This window comes from Lissotriton helveticus, chromosome 10 (assembly GCF_964261635.1).
Source record: "Lissotriton helveticus chromosome 10, aLisHel1.1, whole genome shotgun sequence".
NCBI lineage: Eukaryota > Metazoa > Chordata > Amphibia > Caudata > Salamandridae > Lissotriton > Lissotriton helveticus.
Window position 1 is genome coordinate 576079747 of NC_136071.1, and position 17210 is coordinate 576096956.

A 17210-nucleotide genomic window follows, 5' to 3' on the forward strand; every position below is an offset into this window, starting at 1 on the left:
AATGGTCTCATGTGTAGCCGTAGATTGGGGACTAGGTGTATGCAGGACGCCATCATCCGCATGAACTTGCTCACTGTCCTCACTGTCAGTTTCACTGTCACTGTCACTTTCTGGTACTGACGTGTCTCCTTCAGCAGGGCAAGTGTTCTCTTGTCGCTGGGGAACACTTTGCTCTGTATAGTGTTGATCTGTGCGCCTAGGAAGATCTTCACTTGCTCTGGTTCCATTGAGGATTTCCCCCAGTGTATTGAAAACCCCAGTTCCGTTAGCGTTTCTGTGACCCGTTGTGCATGTTCCTTGCATTGTGTGTAGAAACTTGCTTTTATGAGCCAGTCATCGAGGTAGGGGTATACATGGATCCCTTCCCTCCTCAGGTGCGCTGCCACGGCAGTGAGGCACTTGGTGAAGACCCTTGGTGCGGATTTTAGTCCGAAGGCCAGGGCGGTGAACTGGTCATGTGCTTTGTTGATGGCAAATCTCAGTAGATGTTTGTGCTGTCTGTTCATGAGAATGTGTAGGTAGGCATCCTTTAGGTCTATGGTGGACATAAAGTCTCTGTCCCTTATCTGAGGAATGACTTCTTGAAGAGATGTCATCTTGAATTTTTGTGTTCTTATGTATTGGTTTAGGAACCCACCGGTCACTGGTCATTTCCCCTGTGCAAATTGTAGCGTCTCATCTGACGGCGCACACTAAACTCTCACTTGAAACAGGAAAAATATGGACACAGAAGAACCATACTAATTGTAACTCAACCAATGTCGTGTATATGATGACGGACGCTTTGCACGCTGTTCCCTAACGGAGGCTCTGCATGCTTACTTAAGTGCAATGGCCCCCAGTGCACCAACAGCGCTGTACAGGACATTGACTGCCCGCCCGCTGCCCCACTATGTCGACCGAGACATAGCTTGGATACCACACGCCCACAGGTAAGACTGCACCAAGCCAGTGACTGCTAGAGGTCCCGGCTTCTCTTATACCCAAACTGTGCGCCCCTGCTGTTACTAGACCACAATATGATACTAATTTATTGCCCAACAGGGAACGTGCTCAACTCACGAGCACCTGGCTACCCCAAACGAAGCGTGGACCTCACGAGTCCGTAAGGTAATTTGCGCTCCCTTGAATGCGCCCCGCACAGCCCCGCCCGTAGTAGCACCTCTATTTGTAAAAAATCCCGCTTTAATTTTTAGGTAGATGACCCACAACTCCTTCCCTCACCATCACGAACAGGGTCGCTACTCCCGCCTACCCAGGGTAAGTCTATACCGCCCGCCCCCCCTGGTCACATCACACAGGACGCCCGCTGCATGTGTTAGCCACGTAGAACAGCTTCGAATAAAATGCTCGCAGAAATGATGTTCTTTATTCATTTATTGATTTTAATGACAAAATGAGTTGCTCACAAGTCACCACCACGTCGGTTTATTTTAAACAAACCCACCACGAGTGCATCACAGTTTTAGGCACGAACAAACCGAATCCGAGTACAGTATTTATGTTACCATATGTGATCCTAGAATAATCAGGTCTAATGAACACTCTCCATGCAAAAAATTGTTTGAATTCTAAAACAGTTTTTTCTTTCGCCTTTTTTCCTCCTTGTATTTCTCTACAGGCGCTAAACAATTGCAAAATAATTTATATTGACAGGCAAATACTTTAAATTTGTCAGTCCTGATGATGGTCCCAATTAACTGAGCACTAGGGATCGAAACGTCGACTATGTAGATTGCCTTCACAACCTAAACCATTGTGTAAAATCTCGTTGTGTTTTGGCAGTTGGTTGGCATACCTTGAATGTATCACTGATTTGAAAAGTGGCCAACATTTGCTCTCTTTTGCCTATTCACTTCTATTTTCTTTAATTCTTCAGTTTCTTGTGTTCTCTTTTTTGTGGTACAGGATTGTGCCTGGTTATCCTTTTCACAAGAGTTACATTGTTGAAAAATAAAACGTCCTGTCCGGCTGGACAGTGACAAAATATAGTCTCCAATTATGGCCTATATTTCATCGTTTGTGTTGTATATAAAATGCTAAGGACCTCTGTTCTTGAATAAGTGTATATGATTACATGCCCCTGTCTGAAGAGATATAGGGATGACAACAAGAAAAGTTAAGCAACGAATCTGCGAGCACCGGAGCAACATCAGGTGCCGCAAGACAACAAAAATGAGTGAACACTTCCTCCAAAAAAAACATACAACCAATGATCTCCACTGGACTATAATTGAGCAGATCACCACAGAAAGAAATACTGCCAACATTTTGTTTGAAAAAGAGCAACGTTGGGTATACAGATTGGGTACTCATACCAATGGGCTCAACGATCAAATACCTTGGTCTTCAGTCTTAAAACATTGACCTGAGGTTTCCCACAGCCAAGCACTGATAGTTCACTTTCCCATGTACACTATCACATGTGAGAACTATAAAATCCTCCCCTTATCCGAGCCTCACTGACAAGCTGTGAATAATTATTGTTTCCTCACCACCATTTTGCCATAATTGCCAACTTTGCCATGAGTTCTGGTCTCGTTTTTAAGAATATCCTTCTCTTTAATTTCCCTTTGTTTATCTCCTTCATTGGTTCTTAGGTTATTCATGAATGCCTAATTTCGGTAGCCTACCACGTCTACCCAGTACTATTACGATCTGATGGCTTACATACCAAGCATCACTTCGTAGCTAGGCTGCTTCGCGAGCGCTTGCATCCCAAGCCTCGCTCTGGATCCGTTATTTTAAATGGATACTGACATGTGAGCGTCCACGACCTGATGGCTTGCATTCCAAGCCTCATTCCGTACCTAGGTGTTTGGCGATTGCTTGCATTCCAAGCCTCGCTCTGGACCCGATTTCCAATTGGATACCGAGACGCGAACGTCTCGAACACGCCTTCGACCGGCTCCAGTCACGCCCCCCGCCTTTCCCGCGCCCACTGCACTTTAGCGGCTCACTTCCACCGGGACACCCATCCACGGGGTCCGTCAGAGGTGACCGCTAGGTGCCGAGCAGGTGTTTGGCGTTGCGGGTGTAAGGCCTGATTTCATTTGACAAAGCACGATCTGCGCACAGCTAAGTAACTTGTCTCTTTTTGCTCCTTGTAGTAATCAGGTCTCTGTTTATTATAATCCCATTTAGGGTGTGCCATTGTCGCCACCACCCCCCCTCCCGAGACCCATGAAGTGTGGATCTTTTAACTAACAAGTGAGAATTCCGCAGTGTTTTTTATACCTTGTGTTGTTTATTTACCACTATATTCAGTCTGGTTTCACTTCTACACCAGCCCTGCATTTGGGCACAATGATCCCATTATCACGAGTGATGTGAAAGCATTTACCATGCAACCTAGTGACTGCTTTCGCCCCTTTCCCGTCAATTGCATGTCTGGACACGGCCTGATTCACAGTGACACACTTTCAGGCTTAAAATATGGCTATTTCCCACAGGCATGCTTCGGACTAGTCCAAGCACAGAACTTCGAGATCAGTGTTTGCAAACTACGCTCCAGTTCATTTACTAAAACCATTTCTGCTGTCTTTTATGTGTGTTTGTTATCTCTTTTCAGACCACAGGTTTCGCATATTGTGTGAACCACCACTTTTTCTGGTTTGTTTTTTTGCACACCTTTTTACAGTTTACTTTTAACTTTCACGTCCTCCGGTAAGGGTGGGCCTTAGCGCGTCCATACCACCGAGGTACACGATTACATGGTCCTGACGATAGCCCCGTAAAATCATTACACATAAGGGCAGAAACATGTTGACCCCACTCTAAAGGGGAAAACACCCAACACAATAGTTGGTAAATTTCCCGACATATATTTTACCTATGCCCAGCTAACCACGGAATAAAGTTTTTTGCTTGGTATAGTCTGTTGGCATTTTTAAATTCACAATTTTTTTGCACATTACTGTCACAAAACCAGCTCCGCAGTAATGTGGCGTTGCAGCACACCAGGGAAGCATTCAGCTTCTCCTGGTGGGCCCGATGATGAAGCATGTCCCCACCCAGGGTGGTGAGTGAGGGCTTCTAAAAAATCCCTAAGTGACTCCTTCTTAGGTCGATTTCTTCCCCTTCTCGAATCCAGTGCTGTATTTTTCCCTGTGCAGACACTCTTCTGTTGTTTATAAATAGAACTTGGGGGACCGAGAGTGTCTCTTCCCTCTCTCTCTTGTTGTTGATATTTTTAGGAACCGTAGGTCCAGGCTAGGTCTTAGTGTTTCATCCACCTTTGGTATGAGGAAGTAGTTAGAGTACACTCCCTTATTTCTTTCTTTGAATGGTACTGTTTCTATGGCTTCTTTATGGAGAAGTTCTTGGGCTTCCTCTGTGAGTAGCGCTATTTCTTTTGCGGAGTGCGTTTTTCTTTTCGGTTTCCTGGTTTCTTTTCAAGTTCTATGCAGTATCCGAACTGTATGATGTTCAGTATCCATTTGTCTGTTATTTTCTTCCAATCCTGGATTAAGTGTTTTAGTCTGCCTCCTACTGGTGTTACATGTTCGTTGATCTTTTGTCCATGGGACCCTTTTTTGCTGAATTTGTTTTGCCCCTCCCCTAGAGGTGTCGTGTGGGTGGGCACGGTTGGTGGTGCGGAGTCACTGAAATGGGTTGCTGGCCCCCCTTCTTGTTTGCCCTCGTCCATTCGCCCTCCCGCGAAAGGACTGGCCCCGAGGCCGGTATTGCCAGGTTTGTTTTTGCTGGCCCTGCTGTGCTTGGTTGTCGCCATGGTAGCCCTGCTGGGATGCCTGATGTGAGGTTCCGGGCTGGTTTCCCCCTCTTCCGTTTGACCTCCGTGTCGGAGTGCCTCTCCTCATTCCTCTGAATTGCAAGGCCCCCATGGACCTTGCAGTTTCATTTTCCTTTTTGAGTTGGGTGAGTTTCTCATCCACTGGTGCTTCGAACAGGGTTTCACCATTGAAGGGGTGTTCAGGATGTTATTCTGTACTTCCGGCTTGAAGCCTGATATTCTCAGCCAGGCATGTCTTCTCTCTGTGACCCCGATCATCATGAGCCTGCTGGACGTGTCTGCCGCATCCAGGGCTAATTTTAGGCATGAGTTGGCTATATTGTTGCCTTCCTCCACCAGGTGTGTTGCCCTCTGTTGGTATTGCTCAGGGAGGTGTTTGAGCAGTTGTCCAACCTCGTCCCAATGCTGGTACATATGCCTGTTGAGTAGGGCATTAGAGTTGGCAATGCGCCAGCGTGCTACTGCATTCCTCTCTATCTTCCTTCCAGTGAGGTCTATACTCTTACTCTCCTTTTCAGGTGGTGGGCCTGAGTTGGTGGAACGGTGGCCCTTTTACTGGCTGTCGCTGCAATGATGGGAGTCCGCTGTGACGGATCCCTGGATGTAGGGAGGATCCTTAGAGGAGTGTTTGTATTTTTTGTCTGTCCTGGGTGAGACAGACCTGCAGCTTTCTGGTTCTTTGAATGCCTCTCTTCCCTGGTCCAGGACACTTGGTAGTATGGGGAGGAATTGACTCCTAGTTTGAGTGGGGAGCAGGGTCTCTAGGAGGAAGCAGGCTTTTGGTTTTTCTTCCTCCAGTTTAACTCCTGTCACGAGGGCAGCAGGGAAGCGAAAGGCCAATGGGGTGACTGGTGGGAAGCCCGGGAACTTTCAACCCCTTTGTTTTCTCCTCGCCAGGAAGAAACGTGGCCAGCCTCAAGAACGGAGCTTTCTACTTGCGAGGACGGCCCCTTTAACTGGGAAGATGCCGCCCCCTCCTGTGACATGAGTTGCCGCCCAATAAGGAGCCCCAGAATACAGAATGTGGGGTGCGTCGACACCAGAGGAAGTCTGGAGACTGCGGAAGGAGTAGGACGTTGGAGCAGTGCAGCAAAAGAGAACCAGAGACGACCGGAGCAGGTATCCAGCCCGGAGGGAGAAGACCCGCGACGAGACTGGGAGCTAAAGCCAGGAGGCCAACAGGAATACGCATCGCCGAGCCACGCCCCCAGAGGAGCGCGGATGACCCAGGTACGGGCCAATTTCTCAGGCTGGGTCGGGAGATACCGGAGGGTTAAGATCTTTACCGCCTCCCCTTGTAAATATTTGTAAATACACCCCTCCCTCACCATCACTCCTCTCACCCTTGCGTCCTTGTTGCCTGTTCACCAGAGTGATTCCTCACCCCCCTCCCCCGTGTGTGCTGAGACGACCGGGACGAGGTATTGACCTGGATTGGTTTGTTTTTCTTTTGGGGTATACGGAGAACACTCCTTGCCTTGACCAGACATGTAGGACAGGACGATCCCAGCCCGAAAGAAGAGGACTTCTTGTGGCATTCTTGCTTTATTTTGCTGGTTTGTTTTCCTTCACTTTTTGATTTACTCACAAGTACTGAGGGGTAAAACTGGCTACTCACAAAAGAAGACTATTTAAAAATCAAACCGCCTCTACCCCGGCGCAGTGTACTTTGTATTCCTTCAGACCCCGCTACAACTCCATAAGCTGTTGCCGCATTCCTGATGACCATGTTGTAGATCCCAATGTCATCTGGCGGCGAAGGCCTCGAAGGGTCTGTCTCCACGGCCTCTTCCGGGCTTTCGGCGTCAAGGTCCTGCCAATCCAGGTCCTGTGCCACCAAGGATGCAGAGTCCAAACGTGTGCGCTACTCTTCTTCGCCTTCCTCGAAATAGTATAGGCCCTCTTCCTCTTGGTGTTCCTGGGACTCAGAGTTTTTGGCGGCTCTTCGGCGTCGAACTCCTCCTTGTCCTCTACTTAGACGATAGTCATCGCCGGCTTTGACAGGATGGTGAACCTCTTCATCCGCTCGATTTCTCTTTTCCTTTACAGGATGTTATCCATTTCGGCCTCGAGCCTCATCTTTTTCCTTTCCATCTCGGAGGCCTGTTCGGCGTCTGGTGTTTCGGACAATCTCTTCGACGTAGACGTCGAGTTTGAAGAAGCCTTTGGATCCTTTTCCTTCGGCGTCAAGTGCTCCTTTTCGGGGGCGTGCTTCGACGACGTAGGCTTTTTGTGTGTTTTCGCCGCCTGGGAGTACTTTTCGAAGGATCCGCTGGACTGTTTGTCCCTGGATGCAGCTACGGCCTTCGAATTTTTTGTGGACTTACTGTTTTTCGAGAGTCTGATTCAGGCTTTCGAGAGTGTCTGGGCTTTTGGGGTCGACGTCTCTCCTAACTTTTGTAGTTTTCTTATCGGTCTCTACGACTGCGAAGTCATCTGGTCCCTCGGCGATGTTGTCCTCTTAGTCACTGGAGAGGCCCAAGTCCCAAAGCAACAGAGGTTGGTCTTTTCCTTGCATGCTGTGGTTGGCGATCCTCTGCCTCTCTCAAATCCTGAGAGTCTTCGGCGTGAAGACTGAGCGGGTGTTGCAATCCTTGCTTTCGTGGTCGTCCGGAAGGCAGAGGTTGCAAACCTGGGGCTGGTCCTTCTGCGCTTACTTGTGGTGGCAATTGCGGCAGAATTTGAACGGGGTCTTGTCCATTCCTGCACTCAGGGGGACCCCTGTGTGCACATTCTCCTTTGGACGTTGAAGTGGATTGCAGCTTTTTCCTTCTTTTCTCCAAAAACTCTCGAACCTCTCGGTGACGATCCAGACCCAACGGCGGAAAAAAGAATCTGTAGATGACCAAAGGTGGCGCTTCCGCAGGAATCGTGCCGACGTCACAGTAAATACACCAGAAGGTGGGACGTTGACGCCCACCTGGGCTACGGAAAAAAAAAGGATAAGACTGATTCCCTACCCAACCACTAGACCGCGGAATAAAGCACAGCATAGTGAATATAGAAAGATTCACACTGAAAAACACTATATACCACCCACCATACACCCCACTGTATCATATGTTTTAAGCCATCCTTGTCGTCTAAGTACTGCAGCACCAGCAAGTTGTCTAAAGTTGGTGTTAGCAATGTCCAGAGTGCAATCTAAGATCTCAGATGCGGCTCGTTCTCACTCAAAAAGTATCTTCCTTGCGTCTTGTTTACGGTCCTCAGGGATGAGGTCCATAAATTCCGCCAAATCTGACGACATCTAGGGATCATAACGGCAGAGTATTGCTAAAGGATTCGCTGCTTTAATGGAGGCTGCTGCCATAGTGGAAAACTTTTTACCTATAAGATCCAACCTCCGTCCTTCCTTCCTTCCTTCCTTATCCGGCGGCGTTGATATTGGCATAGCCGGATTTTTGGATCTTTGCTGGGCGGCTTGCGATATTACTGAATCTGGTCGGGGATGACCAATCAGACAAGATGGAGTACCCGGAGGAGCATGGTACTTTTTCTCAATGCGGGGAGCACAGCCGGGATAGAGGCAGGAGCCTTCATAAACTTTATCCCTTCATTCCAGATATAATCAATGATGGGAATCGCTTGTGTGACCTTCCTATACTCTTCTTTAAAATCATGTGAGAAACAATCTGTGTGTTCTACTGTGACTGGCAATTGAAATCTGGTTGCAGCATGTTGCATCAGATTGTGAAAGCCCCAAATGTCCTCAAGGGGAGAATCCGAAGGCTGAGAAATAGGTGGAGAAGGCATTGGTATGATATAATCATCCCAAGGATCCACACTAGTAGCTTTGTCAGGCAATTCACCCTCTTCGACCTCCTCCGAGGAAGAAGTATCATTGTGCGCTTGTGGTAATGAACCAGAAGGGTGAAGCGGCGAAGCAGGAACCTCCGTCTGAGGTAGCGAGTCTGGCACTTCAGTTGGTAGAGGTGGGATGTCAGGGATAGCCTGTTGTGGGGGAACCGTTGACAGTAATCCGCCAGCATAGTCTGGAGATCTTGTATGAGTGTAGGAAGAGGACTCGATCCAAATCCCTTCTGGGAGGTCTACGATATGGTGTAGAGGTCTACCTGGTAATAGTGTTCCTGGTAATCCTCTTCCTCATCCTCTTCTTGGCACTTAATGTTAAGCTCAGCAGGGTGGCGAGCTATGCCGAACAGTCCCTCGTCATCTACGTCATCCAAGTCCTCATCTTCTACGTAAGTTTCTAAGATATGATATGGCAAAAGAGAAGATATCTTGCTGTAATCCTGTCTAAGGTAAGTCTTTAGTTTAAAAATAGTTTCAACAAAACTTCACACTTAGAAGTCAAACCAGTCAATGTTAACCAATGGCAGGTATGTGAGCTATTGGTTTCCAGGTGAGTACTTGGCTGGTGAAGTAAGTGTTCTGGGCATAGACTCCGGGGTCCCCCAGGGTCAGATAAGTACACTTGGTTCACCCCCAGCAGCACAGGGGCAGCCGGGTGCAGAGGTAGTTAGGCCCAGTGTTATCCAAAGAGGGAAATGGGGCCTTCGGGTTGGTGACTGCTGGCTAGCAGGCCACGCGACTGTGGGAGCTGGACTCCTGGTCACTTGCTTAGGGCAAATGGGGAAGTAGGTTAGGGTACAGGCTGCACTGCCAGGGGCACTCTGGCAGCTGGGTGCAGGGTGCTTTTGAGCCATCGGGCACTCAATGTTATTCAATGAGGAACTTGAAAAGGGAACAAAGGCTGCACCCTCAGGGACGAAGGATCTTCTGGAGCGAACAACATTTCAAGGGGTAAGTTGGGGTCTTGGAGGATAGGTAGGCACCCAGGAGTTGGGCACAGGGGGCCGTGGGGCGCCGGGGTGTCTTTTGAGGTTGGGAAATCTTACCCCCTGCTGGTCGCTGTCGGAGGGGTCCTCTGTCCTGAGGCTGCAGGCGGCGTCTGGGTTGTAGAGGACTGGACTTCGGGTCCCAGTCGCCAGGGGGACGTCCTCGTGGTTCTGGATCACTCTGGCACGGGCGGGCAGAGTGGGTTGGTCTGGAGTTTCCTGGCTGGCACCAGGGGTGTTGTTGCAGCAGAGCCTTTGCTGATGGGAGTCCCAGGCTTTTAGAGGGTCAAGGCAGGCCCTCTGGGTGTCCCAAGGTTGCTGTCCGCAGGAGTCGCCGGGATTAGGCAGGAGCAGGTTCCAGGATCGACAGGCCAGTAGGGCTGGGGCCAAGTCAGTTGTTGTCGTCCTGTAAGCAGCTGCACAGCGGGTCCTCGTCCTCTTGATCTTCTTTCTTCTTTTCTTATCGGAATATGAGGAAGGAAGGAAGGTTCAGGGAGCCCCTAAATACTGAATTTAGGTGCGTTACAGGTAGGGCAAGGACAGGGAACAATAGGTCCGTGTCCTGGGGTGGGTACATCCCCTAGCCTGCTCCTCTCCTGTGGGAGGGGGGCAGGAGCCCAGCTGTGATTGGGCAGGGCTCCCCATCTTCAAGATGGCCGGAGCCCGGGGTCGTGCTTCACCTCGTCCCCCCCTCCTGGGGGTGGGGTTGGCATAGGCTGGCACAACCCCCTTCCTGATGCAGTTTTTCCTGCCAGAGTGGGGGGTCAGAACTGGTGGGGGCCAGTTGCTGGGGGCAGCAAATGGTCTGGAGAAGCTCACAAAGGCGGCGTTTGATGCTTCCCCCTGCCCATCCTGGGGGAGGAGACTTAGCACCTCGCCCAGGATGTACATTGTTGCAGGCCCAGGAGAGTGGGGGGCTCTCCACCCAGGGGTCCAGCAACATGTCTGCTGTGTTCCACCTCTGCAGCCACTCAGCCCAGACGTGGATTGTAAGTTAGGTTTTCAGGGGGCATCTCTAAGATGCCCTCTGGTGCACTTTACATTAAATCCCACACTGGCATCAGTGCGGGTTTAATGTGCTGAGAAGTTTGGTACCAAACTTGTCAGTCTCGAGTGTAGCCATTATGGTGCTGTGGAGTTCGTAGTGACAACCTCCCAGCACCATATACTCTTAATGCATCACTGCAATTATAGTGCCCAGGAATGGCCCTGGGTATTGTAGGGGAACAGGGCTCATGCACCTGTGCCCACACCTCTGGCATAATGCACCCAGCTAGAGGGGCGACTGAAGTATGCCAGGGCAGTGAGTTCTGTGGGCATGGCACAGGGGTGTGTGCCATGTCGACTATCTGTTTAGTTCGGTTACTTAGACACTCAGCCTGCAAAGGCAGTGTGTGGGTGTCAGAGTACAGGGTCCCTGAGTGTGGCACAATAAGTGCTGCAGCCCTCAGGGGTCTTCTCTGGTCACCATGCCCTGGGTGCTTAGGGTACCATTTACTAGGGGCTGATAGGTGGCCAGAGATGCCAATTGGGTTTTAGTTTCAACACAGTTTTAGGGAAGGAACACTGGCCCTGGGAACCTGGTTGGCAGGAACCCAGGGCACACTCAGTCAAAGCACATCAGCAGTTCAGAAAAAAGTGGCGGCAAATTCTACAATCCTTCACAACATGCTTAGGATGTAGGTAGTAGATACAATCTTTATGTTGGTCATCCATATGGACCCTCTTCTTCTCACAGGCCTTGCAAGGTCTAAAAAGGGCCTTCTTGTCAGAAATTCTGGAGAGAAAAAAGTGAAGAACTGAGTAGGAACTCGGGGAGACTCCCTTCCACACGACGTGCGGTGAAAATCTGAGGAGAACTGCCTCTGCTGGGAAGGTTCTAGAGAGTGCTGGTAGCTGATTGGTTGGAACTTTTTTTTAGTTCTTTTCATATAATGATGTAGTTAGGCTACTAAGTTTTAGGCCTTTGGGCTGTTTTAGCCTACTACCATTATTTACGTAGGCACTGCTTTTGTATTTTACCGTGAGACTCCCACCTCGGCGACAGGGAATGATTCAGGCATGGGAATCTAAGAAAGATACCCCAATACTGGGAAACAAAATGTAGCTGTATTTTGGCTAATTTCTGGGTCCCCCCAGGAGAATCCACAAACCATGGGTACCTTTAGAATCCCCATGATGTTGGAAAAAAAGGACACACATTTGGTGTGAATACCTTATGTGGACATAAAGTTAAAGGGGCCTAAGCGAAAACCACCCCAAATAGCCCAAAAAAAGGCTTAGCACATTAGAAGATGCGCCTGAACCCATGTAGAATGAGACTAAGGAAGCCTATCTCACTGCAGCCGACAATCGAATTTCAAATGTATAGGTGTTCATAAAGTAACTGTTAATGGCTTATGAGGTGCGATTTTAACAGACAAAGAGGTGGTCTCCAATGGAGACATGTATTTAGACAACCAAAACAAAATCAAATTGAAGCAGCACATCAGTGTAAATACATCTTGGAAAGCCAGGACTACAGCCCCATCTTACATCCATTTCTATAAGACAATGGCAATGAAACACTACTTTAAAAAAACTCTCTGGTGTAATTTTTTGTAACCTTTTACAGAAGTCCTTACGTGGAATCAGATTCTGCGTTGCACTGAAGAAAGAAACCCGCACTCTTCTGATGAGGTCTATCTGGGTAAAATCGAGGCATCACCATTATCTTCCACGGAAGGTTACGTACAAAGCAAGGCGGACTCAGAACTGATTCACTTAATCTGCTGAAACGCTCCACTGTAAATTGAAAGGTTGCTTCTGAACGCCAACTTGTATCTGTCAAAAGAGAATACATTACTTAGTCAATGACAGTTTAACTATACATGGAAGTATGCAACAATGTTAATGAACGGAAATCCTGGCTTAATTATGCCAAGTTTAACTGACACTGCGGACCGAACAAAAGCACTAAAAACAGTTAAACGAACAGAATATTTCTAGACCACAGCACCCCAAGTTCTTCAACAGTGGCATGTCACAAAAAATGATAAACAGGAGAACGCTTATATATATTCTTAAGCAACAAGGTAACCCAAGGAAGATTGACCAGGGACCTTGGGAATCAATTCTTTCAAACAGTGGTCCCTGGAATAGAGAATAAGATTATAATATAGACTCAATAGTAGCTACATTTCAAATGACATGTCCAGCTGGACAGAGGTCGAATATTCACATGTTCAACGATAAACACGGGATTTAAACAGAACACTACATAAAATGGGACACAAGCCTGTGTCCTACTTTGCAAGTACAAAAATAGGAACAAGGGGAACCAGAAGGGGGTTCAGGCACAGCTTGACCGTTTGCTATCCACAGGGGGTACAAGAGAGAACAAATCGCGGAATACACCTTTACATTAAAATGACAACAGTTTTTTTTGTATAAGGTGCTGAAGAGTGTCGACGGCGTTTCGATCCAGTCTGAGAGTACGTGGATCATCATCAGGACATGAATTGCATGCCTATTGATATAAGAGCCTGTTATGCCAGGGGAGCTGCGAAAATTATTAAGGCGCCCCAGTGGGCTGGAGTGACAGCTCGGCCAATGTTGCTCGTAGAGCAACTTAAGATTACTCCAATTACAGTGAGTGGATATACACAATTCCGGAATCCGGTAGGGGAGGCGTGCAATGGCAAAGCAGCTGCCAGCTTCCTGGCCAGCAAAATATTGCCTGAGGTCGCATGGACCTTAGTCTGCTTTTGGATGCTACATGGGTGCACTGACTGGTGGTTGCATCTGGTGATACTATTTTATTAGGGCTAGTGTTCTCATTGGTTAGGTTTTGAGGTGAGTTATTGGTTCCTAGAGCCAGTGATTCTATTGTTGTACGGTTTAGGGCTTGTGCTCCGATTGGTTTCCATGTTTAGCTATTTGGATTGGTTCCTGGGGCTGGGCTTTTGATTGGACGTAGGGTTTAGGGTTTCCTGTGCGACTGCCTGCTGGGACTAGGGCTGCGGTGAGGATCGAGATTAAGACAGGGGCTAGGTTTTTCTATTAGATGTAGGGCTTTGGGTTTCCTGTATGGTTGGCTGCTAGGACTACTGGTGGGGTTAGGCTTTCTATTGGACGAAGTGCTTAGAGTTTTGTGCCCAATTGGGTGCTTGGACTAAGGCTGTGATTGGTTGGAAGGGCTTGGGCTACTATTGGTCTTAGGGCTAGTGATGTGATTGGTTACAGTTCATTGGCTGAAGGGGTCACCTTATTACTAGCAGGGGTGTGGAATTTAATAAAATATCTACTTGTCCATGAGACAGGTTGCTTCATAAACTACTTGTCCTGTAACAAAATCCACTTGCCCCCTTGGTTCCATGTAGTGAAGTGACTAATTATGGCAGCAATCTCATTATGCAAGAGCTCGGATATAGCCTCTCTGATTATCCTAGGGCTCAGACCATAGTCGTGTTTAGATACTTGCAATCCCCTTATTTTGCCAAGTTTCCGCAGCTCTACATACTGGGGCTGAAGGTAGTGGTAAGCAATAGTTCCAGGGATAGTCGGCGCAAACCCACTAACTGGCATGTTTTAAGGGTCTTCGGCAACTCTTCCCTAATCTTTTCCCATACTGAGAATTGTTGGAAATTCAAACCTGATAATGGCAGATGTAAACTTTCTTCCAGGGTTGGGAAAGAAGTGGTTGGAGGGATAGTGAACTTGCAAACACAGATTTTTGCATGAGCAAATCTACACATGCATATCTGCTCATGCTAAAATTCAGTACACAAATATTTTCTAGGAATACTACTTATTGTCCTACTTCATGAATTGCTATAGCTGCACTTAATGCAAGGAAATGTAATATGGGTGCACTTTTGAGGCTTTTTTTCATAATTTGGACACTAATTTGGTTTGGCGTTGACCGTGATCTTTTGTGTTTATTAAAATTCTGTCCGTCTCTCTCTCAACTGGCTTCACTGTGAGTGACAGCATTCTGCTCTTTCACAAGGAGCATATCAGCACACAAAGTAGTTGGTTTAGTCCCAGTAACTACTGTGGCAGTGTGTGCTTTTTGAGACCAAAGACAATGTTTGCTTTTGCCAATGTTTGTTATAATGGTGAGGGCCTGGCAGCTTCCACACCAATAAGGTTTTACAAAAACCATGTCACAAGTCACAATGACAAAACTAAAAAGGTGACCAATTTAAGACCTACTGGCTTTGCTAATCCTGGTTTATTTTTGTTAACCATAATCTTATTGAAACTGGTTACAATGATTCCCCATAATAAATATTTTTGGGAAATACTACCATGCATCAACACGTTACTAAATGATGCTGCAAAGAAATGGTACATTCAATTAATTTTACAGTAGGTTAGCACAAAAAAAGTCCTGTTTTAATTTTTTTATGAACATTTTATTTTGAACGCAAAGAATACTCAATTTTGCTTTCAAGGTTCTGCAAATATTTGCACATCAGAGTGCTTTCAGAGCGCACTATACATAGCCTCATATTGCTAAACTTTGAAAATGTGTGTAAATTTTGTTTATGCTGAAACTGTTAGTAGTGCAGTCAGCTTACAACATTTACAGTGTCCACCTTAATAAAAAAGCTTTCAATTAGTGAAACAAAAACAAGTTACTTACCTTCAGTAACGCTTTTTCTGGTGGATACAATATCTGCCTGTGGATTCCTCACCTCTTGAATACCCTCTGCGCCAGCACTCCGCAGAAATTGTTTCATAGCTCTCCCACGTCGACGCCATAATAGCACGGCTCCGCTCGTGACACCGTATGACGTCATCGAAGGCATAAGAGGACCTGAGTGCCGACGTCAGTTCCACCCATTTTATTCCTTCCTCTGAGGCAACAGGCAGACCAACACATTTTCACATGTATACATAGTATACTAAATTTACATATATACATGCACACACACACACACACACAAATACACACACACACAAATACACACACACACAAATACACACACACACAAATACACACACACACAAATACACACACACACAAATACACACACACAAATACACACACACAACTGCATAACCAATAAAGGCAAAGAAATTGCAACAAACCAAGCATTTCTTACTATTAAAACATAAGCATGATTAAGACATTAAAAAAAAATCATGCCAAGCAGCTAAAGCTTTTTTGGTAGTAACAGGTGGACAACGGAGAGGCTGGTGGGACTGTGAGGAATCCACAGGCAGATATTGTATCCACCAGAAAAAGCGTTACCAAAGGTAAGTAACTTGTTCTTTTGATGGATACTTCTGCCTGTGGATTCCTCACCTTTTGAATAGAATCCCAAAGTCGTACCTCAGCCGGAGGAGTGTCCACCTGACTAGACCAAAAAATCTTGCAAAACAGAACGAGCAAAATGGCCATCCCTCCTAACTTCTGAATCCCAGCAGTAATGCTTTGCAAAAGTAAGGAGGGAGGCCCAAGTTGCTGCTTTACAAATAGCAATAACAGGAACACCTCTAGCCAAAGCTGAAGAAGTAGACTTAGCTCTAGTGGAATGAGCTCTAATACCTTCAGGAGGGTCCTTCTTGGCCAAGGCGTAGCAAATCTTGATGCACAAAATAGTCCACCTGGAGAGAACCCTCTTGTGCACAGCCTTGCCTTTCATCTTCCCAACGTAGCCCACAAAGAGCTGATCGTCCAGCCTCAGATCTCTTGTTCTGTTCAAATAAAAGCAGCCAGCTCTCTTAAGGTCCAAACGACGAAGCCTGTCCTCCACCTTGGAAGGGTGAGGGGAAGGATAGAAGGTAGGTAAGGTAATGGACTGTCAAATATGGAAAGGAGTAACCACCTTGGGAAGGAAAGCAGCTCTGGTCCTTAAAACCAACATATCCGCATGAATGGTTAAGAATGGAGGTTTTAAATTAAGAGACTGCATCTCACTTACCCTCCTAGCCGAGGTAATGGCAATCAAGAAAACTGTTTTAAAATAAAGAAGCCTCAATGGGAAAGCATAAAGAGGCTCAAACGGAGAACCCATTAAAAGGTAAGAACGACATTCAAATCCCACTGAGGCATAATGAAAGGTGTGGGAGGAAACTTATTTTTAAGCCCTTAATGAACCTCATGATAATGGGGGACTTAAGGACAGCTGGTCCGGTAAACATAGAAAAGCCGACAAATAGCCCTATCAGTGGCCACAGCATAACCTTGCTGGGCCAAAGAAAGTGAAAAAAAACTCCAGCATATTAGACAAACAGGCCTTCAAAGGGTCAATGTCCCTCTCTCCGCACCACTTAACAAATCTGGACCATCTGGAAGAGTAAGCAGACTAAGTAGAGTGTCGCCTGGACGATAAAATAACATCCACTACATCTGGCGGGAGAGAGAAAGAATTCGGGTTGCCCCATTCAATCTCCAGGCATGAAGATGCAAGCTCTGGAGGTGGGGGGGTAGAACCTGCCCCTGCGAGAGGAGGTCTGCCCTGAGAGGGAGACGGAGAGGCGGGTGCGATGAGAGGTGAAGTAGATCTGTATACCACACCCTTCTTGGCCAATCCAGGATGATCAATAGGACTTGGGCCCGGTCTTGGCAAATCTTCCTCAGAACTAGAGGAATCAAGGGTATGGGAAGAAACTGGTAAAGGAGTTGGGAGCTCCAACTCAACTAAAACACGTCCCCCAACACT

General features: G+C 47.2%; 1 protein-coding gene across 4 annotated transcripts in view; it reads right to left on the minus strand.

The window, feature by feature from the left end:
* USP7 (ubiquitin specific peptidase 7) overlaps positions 1-17210 on the minus strand; it is a 1709027-nt gene that overhangs the window by 1498848 nt on the left and 192969 nt on the right. For all 4 annotated transcript variants that reach the window (XM_078663105.1, XM_078663106.1, XM_078663108.1 and 1 more), the window contains one exon: positions 12180-12378. In XM_078663105.1, the coding sequence (XP_078519231.1) occupies positions 12180-12378 (199 nt within the window). The remainder of the gene's footprint in view (positions 1-12179; positions 12379-17210) is intronic.